The 16,883-nt window shown below is 46.1% G+C and overlaps 1 protein-coding gene across 3 annotated transcripts in view; it reads left to right on the forward strand.

The window, feature by feature from the left end:
- Positions 1–16,374, forward strand: part of IQGAP1 (IQ motif containing GTPase activating protein 1) — a 73,082-nt gene extending 56,708 nt beyond the window's left edge. For all 3 annotated transcript variants that reach the window (XM_078600141.1, XM_078600142.1, XM_078600143.1), the window contains 14 exons: positions 174–337; positions 1,899–2,123; positions 3,773–3,913; positions 4,837–4,921; positions 6,720–6,952; positions 7,870–8,002; positions 8,771–8,873; positions 9,538–9,670; positions 10,410–10,497; positions 11,614–11,823; positions 12,621–12,787; positions 13,959–14,102; positions 14,530–14,638; positions 15,264–16,374. In XM_078600141.1, the coding sequence (XP_078456267.1) occupies positions 174–337; positions 1,899–2,123; positions 3,773–3,913; positions 4,837–4,921; positions 6,720–6,952; positions 7,870–8,002; positions 8,771–8,873; positions 9,538–9,670; positions 10,410–10,497; positions 11,614–11,823; positions 12,621–12,787; positions 13,959–14,102; positions 14,530–14,638; positions 15,264–15,377 (2,049 nt within the window). In that variant the 3' untranslated portion in view covers positions 15,378–16,374. The remainder of the gene's footprint in view (positions 1–173; positions 338–1,898; positions 2,124–3,772; positions 3,914–4,836; positions 4,922–6,719; positions 6,953–7,869; positions 8,003–8,770; positions 8,874–9,537; positions 9,671–10,409; positions 10,498–11,613; positions 11,824–12,620; positions 12,788–13,958; positions 14,103–14,529; positions 14,639–15,263) is intronic.
- Positions 16,375–16,883: the final 509 nt, after the last annotated feature.

Genomic DNA, 16,883 nt, shown 5'->3' on the forward strand with positions numbered 1-16,883 from the left:
ATATTGCTTTCAGAGATTTCTGAATAGATTATTCATCTCATGATGTGATGCTGAGATAGTATGATTGAAATTAATTGGGGAAAGTCTTTTTAAAAAATATCACAACTCTCTACAATAGCCGCCGGTGTGTTTTTGAATAGCCACAATTAAAACCTCATCGTTTCCCGTGGCAGACAAACCCGACGTACCTGGCCAAGCTCATCTTCCAGATGCCTCAGAACCGATCGACCAAGTTCATGGACGCGGTGATCTTTTCCCTGTACAATTACGGCTCCAATCTGCGCGAGGAGTACCTTCTCCTGAAGCTCTTCAAGACGGCCCTGGAGGAGGAGATCAAGTCAGTGCTCGTCATACGCTAGCATCGGCCTCAAATGGGTCCAAGTCCGACTGTATGAGATCATGTGTAGCGGTCTTATGGACGCGTTTACATGCGTAGAGTCGTGCTTCGTGATGCCCTGTGGGATTGTAGACTCAGACGGGTTGAATATTCAGGGCTGCTTGAATATTCACGCCAACATCCGCCCACTCTTTGTTCCGTTGCGGGTACTCACTACTCCTCGTCTCTTAGCCCTCTCTCCCGACTCCCTCGACCTTCGTCCAGGCTACCTCGTACTCCCCCACCCGTAGCCTCCTTTGTCTCTCCAGCCCAGGAGCCTTTCTACCTGCTACCTGGCTCCTCTCTCTCTCTCTGACTCTCCTTTGTCTCTGACCCCTCCCCTTCCATCCAGGTTCCCCTTTTGTCCGCTTAGCCCGGGCTCCTCCCTTTTACCTGGCTCTCCTCCTACCTCGCTCCCCCACTAGCAGACGTCTCACTCTCTCTACTTGCCCTCCTCTCTCTCGCCCTTCTGGCACTCCCCTTTCTGGTTGGACCCCTTCCTGTGGTTGCCCCTCGTTGGGTCCCCGCAGTACTCCTCTACACAGGTATATGGCCCTGTTGTTCATTCACCGCTGGCTGAGGGACTACCCACACTGTGCGTATCGTGGAGGAATATTGTACGAGGTATTGAACAATACAACTATTTATTATACTACTCTGCTACCTACCACGTAGCTCTACAGCCCTATGACAAGCTCTATGTATTGTGGACGCCCATCCCAGCACTCTTCAGGCTCAGCACCTGCTTAGCTCCCGCGATGTGATGGTATCGGGCGCATTCCCGGTTATTTGGTTGAAGGCCGTCTTGTGTAAACCTTATTAAACATACTGTTCGGTCTCATTTTAGTCGGAAACCGCCTACATAGTGCAAGTGAGAGGTAATGCTGTGGCATCTGGTCCTTGGCGTGCAAACTGCGTTTAAGCACATGATGAGCAAAAACCACATTAACTTGAAGTCGTAAAGGTCAACTGGGCAGAATTGCTCATTAATTCTGGTGAAATCCTCTGCCTTTCCCACAATCTACAAAACCCCCTTTGCATATTCTTGGTTCTTTCGGTAAAGTCACGTAAATAACCCACGGCGTTTCGATCGCCTGATGCAGACCGCTTGTGTTGCGATCGAAACGTCGTGGGTTATCTACGTGACTTTACCGAAAGAACCAAGAATATGAATTCCTGCAGTCACGAAAGTCCCCTTTGCATAGTCCACATTTGTATGTATGTTGAAGTTCTTTCGCACTGTTTGAATTGTATATCTCACTTATGTTATACTTTTTATGATCTTTTTCATGATTTCTTAGGAGTGTTTCAGAGTAAGTATTGTTTATTATTCGCCTGCTGTGCTTGTTTGGCGTGTGACGTTGGGAAATGCTGTGTAAAACCACATGCATAACAGAACATTAAAAACAGTGGTGCTGTTTAATCTGAGTGAATCATTATATTCTTGCACCGTACATATTTTTCAAAACCAAATTTTAGAGCCCAGCGTCTAAAATGAGGCATTACGCATCTCCCCCCGCAGGTCCAAGGTGGACCAGATGCAGGACATTGTGACGGGAAACCCGACCGTCATCAAGATGGTGGTGAGCTTCAACCGTGGCACGCGAGGGCAGAATGCCCTACGGCAGCTGCTGGGACCTCTGGTGAAGGAGGTCATCGAGGACAAGGCCCTGAACATCAACACGAACCCTGTGGAGGTCTACAAGGCCTGGGTCAACCAGATGGAGAGTCAAACGGGAGAGGCCAGGTACGTGACATGTGTTACGCAACCCCAAAAAGCAAACTTCTTGCCCTTGGAGAGGTGTGCCGGTCTCGTGTTCTCCGAGCGGTCCAGCATGAGTTTGTTTTCTTTCAATGAGAGAAAAGACGTTGAAATCTCCAGTCAGGTAGAGCCACTCTGGCGACTTAACTGCATTCTCATATGGAAACGGAAGGCAATCACATGACTTGACTGTTAAAATTGGAATGTTTACCACTGACTAGCTGTTGCCAGCAGAAATTAGCACTACACAATGTTTTTTTGAGCATGGAGAAACTCAGATTTTGTGAATAATTTTTACACCGATTGGCAATACCCATCTTGAATTGGTTTTACAATATAACATGTATACATCAAATTGCTAGATGCAAAAGGCTGGTCAGTTGCAGTTTGTGGACCAGTATTTGAGATTTGCTGCCATAATGCGAGTTGTATTGATTTTCTGCTACAATGCCTAATGCGGGGAAGGCAATGCAGACACATTCCAGCATGTTCCTTAAGGCCAAGTTGCTGCCTGCCTTTCAGCTTTAACATGAAACATGTTTTGTGATTGGCTAAGTTCCAAACTCTTCATCCCTTGTAGTTCATTGTATACTCAAATAATGTAGTTGCCAACATCTCGGAGGACGGCTTACAAAGGCTAGTATTAGATACACATCAGGATGTAAAAATTACTTTCATTACATGCATCACTGGTGTGTTCACATTTTTTGTTCCAATGATGTATCCTTATGAAGAGTGATTTCTTTTTAAATAAAACTGAACCACCACTTGCTTAAAACAGCTTTTCTAATAACTTGATGGTTTTTTTGTGCATCAACCTTCGACTCGCTACGCTTGAACCAGGTTTAATCACAGTCTGTGGGTGCTAGATTAAAACCTAGAGTCACAGTCGTGTCAGCTCAGCACTGGTCTCTGAGCCGCCCAGCCTGCCACCTCCCCTTGATCCTACATCACAATGAGCTTCATTGATGACCTCCTCATGAGCTCCTTTGATTCAAATACTTGAGGAGTTATTCGTCCCAACATTAGACATCAAGCACGTGCATGCAATCAAACAACATGTGTATAAATTTTGATTTAAAGCGTTCGTGACTGCAGGGATTCATATTATTGGTTCTTTCGGTAAAGTCACGTAGAAGGGAAATAATACAATAATAGAAATGTAAAACAATAACAATTCTCACAACGTTTCGACCGCAACACAAGCAATCATCATCAGGTGTGAAATCCACAGCAAAAAAATGTGAAAAAAGTGCTGTGGATTTCACACCTGATGATGATTGCTTGTGTTGCAGTCGAAACGTCGCGAGAATTTTTATTGTTTATATTTATATTATTTTATGATTTCCCTTCTACGTGACTTTACCGAAAGAACCAAAAATAACATGTGTATAGCTTTAGAGCAGGGTTTGCCAACCAAATTAACAAGAAGAGCCTTTTTTTGGTAAAAAATATAAATATATTTTAAGAGCCGCGATGCATGTTATTACGAGACGGTGGTCCTTCATAAGTAACGTCACGAAGCAGCCCTTTTAAGGAGCCACATGCGACTCCGGAGACGCAGGTTTGCCGACCCCTGACCTCGAGGAACGTGACGTGCACGGCTGTAATCGCGCCGCGTTGTCGTTTCTCAGCAACCTGCCATACGACGTGGCTCCCGAGCAAGCGCTGGCGCACGACGATGTCAAGAAGAGGATGGAGACGTCGATCCGCAACCTCCGCATGGCCACCGACAAATTCCTCCTTTCCATTTTCAACTCCCTCGACAACATCCCGTACGTGTGCCTGGTCACGCTGTGTGCGCGCATGAAGAGTCGGGCAGAAAGGGCGTGCGACGAAGAAGCGAGCCGGTGTTAAATTGCCGAGCGATACTAAATTTTATCGTTGATAGACTTGCTGAAATGGTAAAGTCTCGATGGTTAAAACACTTCGTTTTGTGTGGGTAGATGGGCGACTGCGATAGCAAGTGGCAATTTTGGCAATTACTACCACAATGCGTTCCATATCCAAAATGTTTTTGTCTTCTCCCTTACTCATAATATGGGACAAATAATTTGTGCGTAACATTATAATCCTTCATCTCGTGGGATGCATGTCTTTCCATGTGGTAATTGTGACAACTATTGCCTTTCGTGGTGACGTGCAGAGTCGCATTGAATCTACACACCTTAAATTGTGTTCATTGCCATAATGAAATGCGGGCCATTAATATGAAACTAATCCTGGATCACAAAGCATCCAGAGGCATTAATTTAATCTGAGAATTTAGTGCATGAGTGCATTTACGTGTACATTACTTAATGGTTAGAATCGTCATGTGTTTTATGAGATGATGAATATTTGCACAAGGGTTGTATTATCCTTTATATCAAAGCTCCAAGTGAACAGGATGTCAATTGAGGGATGCATCTTATTATGTTACCCGTACTGTGAATAACATTGGCAAAGCAAACGCTTAACTGTAATTCCATTATTAAATAGTTTTGATAGTTTTTATGAACATTTAAAAATTACTTAACACCCAAGTATTTCTGTATCAATATGTAATGTCATCTGGTATGCGCCTAATTATGGAGATGAGATATATTATCCAGCGAAGCAGATCTATAAACCAAACCATAGCACGCAGGCCTCACCACACTTCCCGACACCGCAGTCTTATCCCGTGGCGTTGACCAGCATGTGTCTGTGCACGTAGCTATGGCATGCGGTACATTGCCAAGGTGCTGAAGAACTCTCTGCGTGAGAAGTTCCCCGATGCCACAGACGATGAACTCCTCAAGGTAGAAAGGGTCGACCCCCCACCCCCACCGAGTGCTCGGCAATCTCCTCTTCCTCCTCTTCCTTCGCTCCCTGCGAAGCCTCAAGAAGCCTATTCTATCGTCTTATGCTTCCTCTTCGCCTGCTTGACCACAAGCTTTGGCCCTTCTATTCTTCGTAGCCGGCTTCTTCACCTCCTGGAAGTGTTTCCTTTATCAAGTTACAGTAGTTTAATACAGCATTTGCTGTATGCAAATGTACCCGATCCTGCTGGCAAGCTACTCTCATCATGGCCATGAGCAAGACCTGTCCACCAAGTTTCAAAAGGCCCATGTCGATGCATGTCCAATATTTTTGCATTTGGAAGAAAACTTGAGAACTGGGAGAAAACTCAAACATACGAGAGGATAACATATCCTGCCATAAATCTGCTTTTGCTGGAGTGCTTCCTGCAAGTACTTATTTTCTCTGCAAGTCATGACTTGCCATTTTGGTGTCATCCACAACCCCGGCTGGATCACAGATGTGCATTATATCCCTTGCCAATTGAATTAACAGTATCCAGACATGACAACCCAATATCCTGCAATGCAAGTTGATAGTACATTTTGAACGACAGCTCAAACGTGTGAGAATTGTTCCTCAAACATTAAAGCGTGAATGTAATTATTGATTTAATTAATGTGTCCATGGAAAATCTCATTGGGTCTCAGGAATATTTTTCAGGATGGTCTTGTTATTGGCATCTTTGACCCATTCCATTACAAATCATTTTGCCTGGAGACTAAACCCGAAGTATCTGGAGAAAACCATTGCATACAAATGGATGGTCAAAGTTCCATGCAGATGGGTTCACAAACCCACCACAACTGTCCTGCCACCTTCTTGCAACTTCACCGCCTCGTGGGTTTGGGATCTTTACAAGTCTCTATGGTACTCTATCTCTTGGTTCCAAAGCACCGGATTGCACAAGTGCACCGCCGTGCTTGGCTTGGTGATTGAGTGAGGCTATGAACCTCGTTGATTGAAAACATTTCGCTTCGTGTGTTATTCTACGCCATTCAGCCGATTCAGAAGAGCATCACCGAAGACGCACCTTGGTTGTGTTTTTCATCACCGAAACTTCTCAACTGTGTGTGAACGCTTCATGCCTCAAAGGCCTAAGGGGGGGGGGCGATGCCTTTCCTCCCTGCTGCTCTGCTGCCCCTTTCTGAATCCTCCTGCTGTACAAATCTCTAGTGCAGTAGTTGAAGTGCTTTCCTTTATAGCAGCTTTGACTCTAAACATGCTAAACCCTAATAATCTGTCACTGCTGTTCTGAACTGCTATACTGTACTGTAAACAAAATTGGTTAGATATGAACGGTGTGCTTAGTTTTTCAAAATGTATTGGAAGATATTTAGTATAATGATTATTAATATTTTTTGCATTTTGTTACATTTATGTGTTTCATCTTCATACTCCAAACACGCTGTCTCTTGCAGATATTTGGGGAAGATATTTACATACGAAATGTATCAACTTTTTTTTACTTGTATAGTTAAAAGCATGCGTACACGAATCCCTTAATTATGAATTTGCAAAGTTGTTCTTGATTTATAGCCATGTGATGACCTTCCAGTCAAGTCTAATCGAGTCCACTGCGATATTTCCACATCATCGGAACATCTTTTAGTAGCTGTCGTATCCACGTCCCGCACACGCTGAATAAATCCCAGGCATTTTTCTTTTTCGGCAAATCTGCTGCGCGCGTACGCTTGGCTCTGTGACCTCTGTGGTGCGGCGATTGACCCCGCGCTGCTCGTTGGGTGCCTTCCGCAGATCGTCGGCAACCTGCTCTACTACCGCTACATGAACCCGGCCATTGTCGCCCCCGACGGCTTCGACATCATCGACATGTCGGCGGGCGGACAGTTGCACAGTGATCAGCGCCGCAACCTGGGCTCCGTGGCCAAGGTGCTGCAGTTCGCTGCCTCCAACAAGATTTTCGAGGGCGACAGCGCGCACCTGGCCTCCATGAATGCCTACTTGTCCGAGGCCAGCCAAAAGTTCAGGTGGGTGGCTTGGGGTGGGTGCGGGCAGATTGGCGGCTTTTAATAACAGCTGGACATCTTCTTCTTGGTTCTTTCGGTAAAGTCACGTAGAATGGAAATAATAAAATAATAAAAATATAACATAATAAAATAATTCTCACGACGTTTCGGCCACAACGCAAGCAGCCGTCCTCAGGTGAAGAACAGGTCTATTTTATTATTTCCATTCTACGTGACTTTACCGAAAGAACCAAGAAGATGAATCCCTGCAGTCACGAAAGCTTTAAATCGAAATTTAAGCTGGACATCTGCGATAAAAGAGCGTCAAAGCTCATTGGATTCCTACAGTGTAAATAAATATTCTGATTCTGAAATGTTCTGAATACTCACGAGTGAAGAGCTGTGCTCCTACAAGAGGTTGATAGTACGGTATAACAATCTAATATTCTGTAATAATATACAGCATATTAAATTACTTAGGAATTAAAACAACATGAACAAGAGTTTTTAACCTAAATGTTGTGTATACATGTGTGTGTAGTGGGGAGCGGTAGTGTAGCGGTTAGCGCGCTGCGCTACGTACCTGGCGGCCCGGGTTCGATTCCCGCTCACGGCCATCACCAGTGACGATTATCTGAACCGGTCCTGGCCCTCCCTTAGGTCGACTCAGCCTCAAATGAGTATCTGGTGCAATGTGTAAACATCGCCACTGGGAAGACAGCCGGTCGGGCTTTGTGCTGACCATCCACACTTCCGTGCCGTGCCGGCCTTCATAGGTGTTCGCTAACAGCACTTGCCTCAAAAGTCTGCTAAGGCTATACGAGGGATATAACTATATATATACAGTATATATTTATTGTAAATGCAGCATGAGTGTAGAAGAGGTACACAGGAGGTGGCGCACACACGAGAAACCCATCTCTCTGCTCCTGCTACAGGAAGTTTTTCCAGGCGGCGTGCGAGGTTCCCGAGCCCGAGGACAAGTTCAGCATTGACGAGTACTCGGACCTGGTGACCGTGTCCAAGCCCGTGATCTACACCACCGTGGGCGAGCTCATCAACACGCACTCGGTGAGGCTGCCCCCCCCCCCCTGCCGACGGCCAGCCTCCTGGCCATTCTCGCCTCTCTTATGACGACGAGGAGTCTTCAAGTCAATATTGTTTAGAATTATTCCGTGGCACGTTTCGGGTGCGTAGATCCACCATCCAAGGTGCCGTTTCGCCGAACGCAAAAAATAATATAGTGGAGCTGGGCGGTCCACTTCATTACTTAAATAATCACCCTAAAATTAGTTGGAGGAAAAAAAAAAAGTTTTGCCCCTCTGTTCCCACGTGTGCTGCCGGACAGGAGGTGATGACACTCACTCCATACAGTCGCGATCAGCACCGTCGTTAAAGCTGCATCCCGTGCGTTTTGTGCAGTTGCCACACATCGGCAGCCCTTTTGTCATTCCAGTGCCGGATGGGGCTCTCTCCCCAAGCCGTGCAGGTTGGTCATGGGCCATATCTCATCAGATTTCAGAAGCTGAGCAGAGGTGAACCTCGACAGCGAATGGATGGGTGACAACCATGCATAGACAGGCGTTCATAGGCTTGCAGGGCTACGAAGTGGGCAGCAGAGGGCAGAGCAGCATATTTTTACGCGCTTGCATTTCCATCCGCAACTTCACCAATCCTCACTGGCCAGAGTAGTAAACAAAATGAACCTGCATAGTGCGAGGTGGTCCTCATCCGGCAGTGGATTGATCAGAGGGCTTTACGTACTTTTATGCACAGAGTTGCACAGAGCCAGCTGAAGCTCTGACGTGCCCCCCCCCCGTGTTTTGTGTACTCACGCAGTTACTGCTGGAACACGAGGACGCGATCGCTCCGGATCACAACGACCCCCTGCATGAGCTGCTGCTGGACCTGGGGGAGGTTCCCAACCTGCAGGCGCTCATCGGTGAGCGCGCTGTGAGAAGCCAACGGGGGGCAGCTGCCCGTGATCGCACGACCGGCATCGTGCAGTCCGTGTAGTGACACGCCCTCACGATTCGTATTTCGTATCATGCGGACAGGGCTTTTTATAAGGGGTTAAAATCAACTGTTACGCTTACAACAATACACTTTATAAATCGTGCAATGGAAATGAATACATTATTTTAGGTTAACGAAAAAGGGAGAAGGGAAAATAAAACCCAATTTAAATAGAGGGCATAAATGAGGCAGGAAAAATATAGATTAAAAAAGAATCGGATCCCAATTAAAATATTGACCTTTAACCTTGACAATACTCGAACCTTACCTAATATTGCCACACATAATTGCAGTGTTTCATGCTAACAATAAAAACCCCACTGATTTACGTTCCTTTTTCAATCTCCTGCGTGACAGTCCTCCCACACTGTGTCAGTCATGGGGATTGGTTGACCATACTTCACCACGCTGGTCAGTGCGGGTTGGTGGAAGTTGGGCCTTGGCGCCGCACAGATATCGCAAACTACCGATGCCATCACCTGAGAAATCGAACTCGGTGGCGTGCAGACGTCACCGCGGCAGGGTTTTGTCACCCATTGAGCCCGGCACGGTGCGAGCTGCTACTGTTTGTGCCACCTCTTGCCATGCAGGCGAGGGTGGGGGAGACGCTTCTGACCCCAACAAGGAGGCGCAGCTGGCCAAGACAGAGATGTCTCTCACTCTGACCAGCAAGTTTGAGGTGCCAGAAGGAGATGACAGCAACATGAAGAGCCTGCTGCTCAAGTAAGCCTGGGGGCAGCTTCCCTGCACAACTCTCCTCTCCCTATTCTTAGGTTTTTTCGGTAAAGTCACGTAGGTAAAAAATAAAAATTAATTAAAGTAAAATAAAATAAAAATCACGACGTTTCGGAGGCAACACAAGCTTCCGTCTTCAGGTGGAACCGTCACAGCACGCTTGCTGTAATCAAGTAAATGAGAGATTCCAAGGGATACTACCCCGTATATATACTGGTTGAGGGGAGGGGGATGGGCCAGGACTGGCCCACTTTTATTATTATGGTAAGGTGCGGCTTGAGACTACGGCTAGTCTACATAACAAAGGACTGAGCCTTTATTATGGTAAGGTGACAGTAACTCAAGAATAGTTGTTTGTCAAAAAAGATGGTCCAAATACTACTACTGGATAAGAACGCACTTGTGACTACTGGCCTGCGAGTCGTTGTATGCACGTGTGAGGAGTGGTTCTTGCACTCGGCAAACCTGGGTTTGATTTTCGGTGTCGTACAAAATCAATGGCATGTGGATGTAAACCTGTCCTTTACCGTCTCCTAGATTGACTCGGCCTTGGTTATATTTGTGGTGTTGCGTGTAAACTTTAGCACTGGGGGGGAGACCGGTAGCAGGGGGAGGTGCTGGCTATACCACACGTGCTGTGTGTTAGCAATGGGTAGTTATTAACGGCACAGGTCCCGATGCCGTATAAGACTTAACGAGGGATCTTTGTGTGTGTGTGTGGCTGCAGGACCAAAAGGCTCATTGTGGACGTCATCCGTGTGCAGCCTGGAGACACTCTCGCCGAGATCCTGAAAACTCCAGCCACATCTGAGCAGGTGGGAGGATTAGGGGTGATGCAGCACAAGACACAGGACACGAGCGATGTAACACGAGAGGGAGACCATTCTATACTCTTGGGTTCTTTCGGTAAAGTCACGTAGGTATAAAAAGAAAATAAATTAAATTAAATCACGACGTTTCGGGCGCAACACAAGTGCCCGTCATCAGGTGGAACAACCACCGCAATAAACCATTGCCGAAGTGGGCAAGAGGAGGCTGCTTGTAACAAGAGGCTATATTTAAGTCAGAGAGGGGGGGTGGAGCCAGGGAGGAGAGAGAGGGTGGGGGTGTGGGGTAGGAGGAGTGGGGGAGTGCCTGCTCATTGTAGACTTTTGCCTCTGGCGACGCATCAAATATGGGCAACTTTGGCCAAAACTACAGCAGTGGCATAGAGTGGTGGAGTACTGTCTGTTCAAAGAAAAGAGAATTTGGTGAAAAGTGGTTGATGAGATGATGTGGTCCACAGACCACACGACCTCAGATTATCATGTAATTGTGAGTTGCCATTCTATAATGTCTGCTCGGGGTATAGACAACTACATTTTTTATATAAATATATAAAAATATATAGTGACTTAAAACTTACTTATTTTCTCTAGCTCGCCCCACAACCTTCTTAATCCCCCCTCATAACCACCACCATTACTGTTCCCTCTTCATATTCTCATTATATGGCTTTCATTCAGTCAATCCATTCATCATCATTTACCGTCATCAATTTCGCTTTCACCGAATTCACACATCGCAGATTGTTCCCCATAGCTTCCTCTAATTTATTTAATTCACCTCATGCCCATTACATTCATGTGAACCGTTATTAATTCTTAGCAAATCGCCTTAGTTAAGGCGTGATATATATTATGTTAAGATAAGATATCCTGGACATGAACAGGGGGAGGGAAGCAGTCAGAAGTGCAGGCGGCCAGGGCGAGGGTATTCCAGACAGCGTTCGGGGCTGCAGAAAACTGGTGATGACCTCCCATTGAGCGGAGGTTGTCTGGGATGGGGCTGTCATCATATAAGGCCTTGCATATAAAAGCGCTCCACTCAGAGCCGATGAGACAAACGAGGCTGACTTGCATGCGAACACACACGTGCGGCGATGAGTGCAGGAGGTGGAGCATGCGATGATGATCCAGAGGCGGACCATCATGGCGGCGAAGACGCCCGAGAAGATGAAAGGCGGCCAGGTGCTGGCCGAGGCCGACCAGCCACTGGATAAGAAGAAGCGCACCATCGCCAAGAACCTGAAGATCCTCGAGTCGGCTTCCCTCGTCTCGTCGGCTGCCAACTACCAGCAGCTCATCAATGACATCGCCAAGGTCTCTCAAGCTTCACGCCATACCGATCCCTCATCGGCGGTGTTTCATTACGTTCATGTTTTTTGTCTGTTGCGGTTGCACCCGATTCGAGAGCCGAATGGCTCACAGGGCTATACCTAATAAATTAAACTTGAAACTTGAAATTATGGATCTTAGTAATATAAGTCAGCTGTTGCTTATCTAGGGTAATGGTGGCCTAAGGAGGGTTACCCGGAGAAAAACTAAAACACACGTCATGCAAAATGTATGTAAATTAGAGTATGCAAATGAATTGTTTACCGACATGGAGTGGGGGGGGGGTCAAGACGTGTGGAAGGTATTGTCTGTTCGTATTTCTCCAAGTAATTGATTGCTTGCCAACATGTTTGACATGTTGATTGAGGCCACGTGAGCTGACCCTCTGAGTGAGGAGCGGCTAATAATTAAGTCAGCAGTGCACGTAAAGTTTTTTTTTTCTTTTTCCACCAGCTCTGTTAATCTGCAACTGGGCTATCTGTCCATGAATAATCGAGGGTTACCCATAAAAGCCTTACCTGCGTTTGAAGGTTATTTCTCAGGAGTGTCCTGACAGGTGTCTGTAGCAACAAAAACATTGCATACAAGGCGATAGATAGCACTCTCCTGCCTTCTCCTTGACACCGTGTGTAGTCTTTCAGGTTGGTGTCTTGTGCACAATATATATTGACGCTTCACAGTTTAAGCAGGGCAACCGTAAGAAGCGAGTTGCGGCTTGAAAGACGAATGCGCTGCCCCGTGGCGTAATTTGTTTACCAGAATTATTTTTCTTTTACGTGCAGGACATCCGCAATCAGCGTCGCTACCGGCAGAGGCGTAAGGCGGAGCTGGTGAAGCTGCAGCAGACTCTGAATGCCCTCAACTCCAAGACGACCTTCTACGAGGAGCAAATCGACTACTACAACAAGTACATCAAGACCTGCCTCGACAACCTGGCCCGCAGTGGCAAGTGCGTAATCTCACGACATTGCAGGACCCTGTAGCTCGGACTGTGTTGTCCCCTCTGCTGGTGGTTTGGTTTATCTCTCCTTGTGAAAACATTGGGAACTGTGAGTAAAGCTCACAGTGGTTCAGTGTGAATGCTCCCTTGACCCAAATACACGAATTAGCATTCTGTAAGTTGCCAGCGAGACTGATTCAAGAGCGCTGAATCCATATTGGATTCCAGCGCAGGGAGAGCCGATTGAGCCCCTGTCCTGGCAATGTCCACGTTAACCCTTTACCGTTCCGAGGCATCTGCAAGTTACAGGGTGGGGTCCCGTTCACCACCGAATCTCGTAGCGTGCAAGCGGTTCGCGTTAAATTCATTTCGAGAGGCGTAGCACTTGATGTTTTTAGAGACATTGTACTGTACACGCCGCAGAGAACTGTAACGACACGACCGCACTCTAAGATAGCTGACGCCAAACTGTGCCACACGCCCTCCCGCATGGCCCTTTACTTCAGATTCCATTCAGAATCAGTTTTATTCCATTTGGAATCGATTCCATTCCGTACGTGTACATCATCGGATCAGAAAAGGATTAAAAACAGTTCAGTTCGTACTTAACAATTAAATTGATCCGTAGATTCAGTCGTTGGTCAAAAATAAATATAGGTCCCAAATCTCTCCCATTCCTGTTATGAATGTAACTTCACTTGCTCTGAAGATATTTGTGAAAGGTGCTGCCTTTAAAAATGTACTTCGTAATCTGACCATGTGCTGTGAGCTTGTTGAATGTGTTTGCTAACAATTGCTTTTAATTGACAACACAAAATAATGTCGGGATGTCTACTTTGTGTATTTAATAGCTTTTAACTTGGTACTTGAGTTCGATTCCTGGCCATGGCTAACGGCAGTGACGAGTGATATCTGAGCCGGCCCTTGGCTCCTCCTTCACCAACTCGCTCTGACCAGCGTGGTGAAGTATGGTTAAACAACATCCATGACTGACACAGCATTAGGCCTTTATCCTGCAGTAAGGGTTGTAAATCTGTTTTAAAAGCAATTTAAAACTGCTCCCCCCCATAATTTAACAATGCGTTCTGTGAACATTATGTTTTTCCTACTGAACAGCCGTATTTGTGTTTTGTAAGGCTACGGCTAATAGTCGCGCGCACGTCCGTTTTTTTTTTTTAAGGAACTCGCGGCGATCGGTGCATCAAGGCAGCAGCGCCAAGGGTAGTTCAGGCAAGAAGGTGAAGCAGACGAACCTGCGCTACACGGCAGCGCGGCTGCACGAGAAAGGAGTGCTGCTGGAGATCGAAGGGCTGCAGCCCAGCCAGTACGTGTGTTTCGCTTTCCACTACGCACGGGGCAACTTGGCGAGAGTGCCGTGACCGAATTCCGTGCGTTTACCGATGCATTGGCCCAAGCGACTCAGAATTCATCCGGTCTCGTCAGGTCTCAGAAAGCTAAGTTGAGCCTGGGTAGTACTCGGATGGGCAACCACAGTGGGACAGCGCAGTGCAGAAGAATCTACCCACCCTCTACCTGCTATGATCAGCATGGTGAAGTAGGGTCAAACAACCCCTCCCATGTAATGAGGCCTAAAATTCAGGAGTGGATTGACAAAAGGGTGTACGTAATAATTTTTTCTTGTTATTTTCGTGTTCAAGGTTGTTTAAATACATTAAAAATGTGTGGGATTTGTAAGGTTTTGTATATACGTCATTGAGGACCCACGTACTAATGCTGGACTGATGTTGCAGGTTCAAGAATGTGCTCTTTGACATCAGCCCCTCGGACGAGGTGGGCGATTTCGATGTGAGAGCAAAGTTCATGGGAGTGGAGATGGAGAAAGTACAGCTGCATTTCCAGGTGAGTGTGTACCTAGCTCACACAATTCCACTCAACCCCCAGAGGATAACTGAAGTTCATTTCTAAAAGCCCATTTGATCAATTTGATATTTGGTAAAAAAAAATTAATGACGATCTTTTAATATGATAGCCTGTCATGTATGTCAACGTATAGATGTTTGAATTGACTTGGCCTCGTCAACTGGTCAATCTATGGAGACTGTTCACCACAATAGGAATGTGGAATTCCCATGACTGAATTGGGGGTCCCCCAAGACTGCTGCTCTATTCCTCATGGATCAGGGAGAGGCATATTGGTTTACTTTTCAGTTTGCATAGCCACACTGTCCAATTGGCAGTGCAGCATGCATCCTAATCGCAAGGTTGTGCCGTTAGCATCCTGACCACAAATGAATGAACCTTTGATCCCACGGATTGCGGAACCTCAACAAGTGAGAGTCAAATCACTGGAAGGTGTGTGTGTGGTCCCTCTGTGTGAAGACTTTGTAATTTCCACCACAGGCTTAGAACTGCCAATGGAGCCGAGTGCTTTCCCAGTGTACGGTGGTGTGGCACTGCCAGACACGCACGGTCCCTTCATGTATGGACCTGCCAATAACATCATTGTCCATCTTCCTTCCGCCAGGACCTGTTGCAGTTACAGTACGAGGGGGTGGCCGTCATGAAGATCTTCGACAAGGCAAAGGTCAACGTCAATCTGCTCATCTTCCTGCTCAACAAGAAATTCTATGGAAAGTGAGGGGGTGCCCCCCTGTGGCAGGGTATGGGGGGGAAAAAACGTCTTGGGCGAGTGGGTCCTTAGACCCCCCCCGCCGCCGATGCCACCCTCTTCCCCAATATGACCCCAAGGTGTGCCTCCTTGTTTTTAAAAGCACACACTTTTTTCGTATGCTTCTGCCCCAAACCCTCCTCTCGCTCTCCTCCCACCCAGGTGAATGTACGTAGCGTTTGTGTATCCACGGTGGGGAAGGGAGCCGTGGCCGAAAATAAGATTAAATTCCACGCGTCACGATGTAATGAAATTAAGTGTGGGAGGGGGGGGGGGCGGAAAACGCGCCGATTTTTTGTAGTTTTCTAAATGCGGAGGCGCTACTGTTATTGTATTGAACCCTCTCACTCACGGAATGATGCACGTGCTCACAAACTTGGGGAAAGGAATGACAATTGGTGAACAGTTCTGTTTTTAACCTTTGCACAATGTACACGACAGCTAATTAAGCTGGCAGTAAGAATAAAAAAAATTGTATAACCCGTTTATATACATATTTTGTTTTCCTTAAGTAAAAGTTAGAATGTTTGAACACTCTTTTGAACAGTACATAGATTACATCCTGCACTTACCATTCGACAATCACGTCTTGAAACACTTAGTTGTCATTTATAGGGTAATATTTATACATTACAAATTAATTAACACTATTCTCTTTACAGAGTATTTTAATTCACTGACAAACGTACAGTATATGGGTGTGCTTTGGATGGTGTAAAGCAGTCTTCTTACTAAGTGCCTTACATTGTCTTGTGATTATTCTGAAACTGTCATTGTCTGAATGAATCTTCTTACATTCCACTTTTCACTTATTCCTATTTTGCTTAATCGTCTGCATAGCATCATGTATAAACAGAGATGCTCCATGTAAGTGACTTCTCTTAGTTCATCCATTCTCTGATGTCTTTCAGAAGTGAAGTTCTGCTGTTCTTTGCTGTTTATGCAAAATAAAGTAGCTGGTACGCTGCGGGTGGCTCGCCTGAGTTCTGAGTGCGCAACATCTATTTGGCAGAGTTGTGCCTTTGAACATTTTTTTTTGCAAAACAAAGGGAGTTTTTTTCCTGATATGGAGTGAATACTTACTCGAAGGAAGTTCTTTGTGTGGTTAACACGAGTTTTGACATCTGTGTAATCCGTGATGATAGCAATCTCCCAGGCCCTCTGCCGACATGCATAACAATCTGAGCCGGGAACTTGCAAACTTAGTAAATAAAAACACTAACAATTAAATTCCTTATATTTCAGTTGATAAAGTTATTACCAATTGGTGGGAAATCAAAGTTTGTTCTATATAAATGGCCTCTACCACACAAATGTGGAATTTCCACATGCAGAATTGGTTTAATGCATGCGTTTTCTGGGCGTGGTGATGTTTGCCTGAAAATCCATCTTGAGACGGGGTTAGTGGATTGCATGGAGATCATGTGCACAAGATACTGACCTAACTTCAGGGCTTGTGTTGCTTGTGTGAGAATA

The sequence above is a fragment of the Lampetra planeri genome, chromosome 13 (genome assembly GCF_965212315.1).
Source record: "Lampetra planeri chromosome 13, kcLamPlan1.2.h2, whole genome shotgun sequence".
Classification (NCBI taxonomy): domain Eukaryota; kingdom Metazoa; phylum Chordata; class Hyperoartia; order Petromyzontiformes; family Petromyzontidae; genus Lampetra; species Lampetra planeri.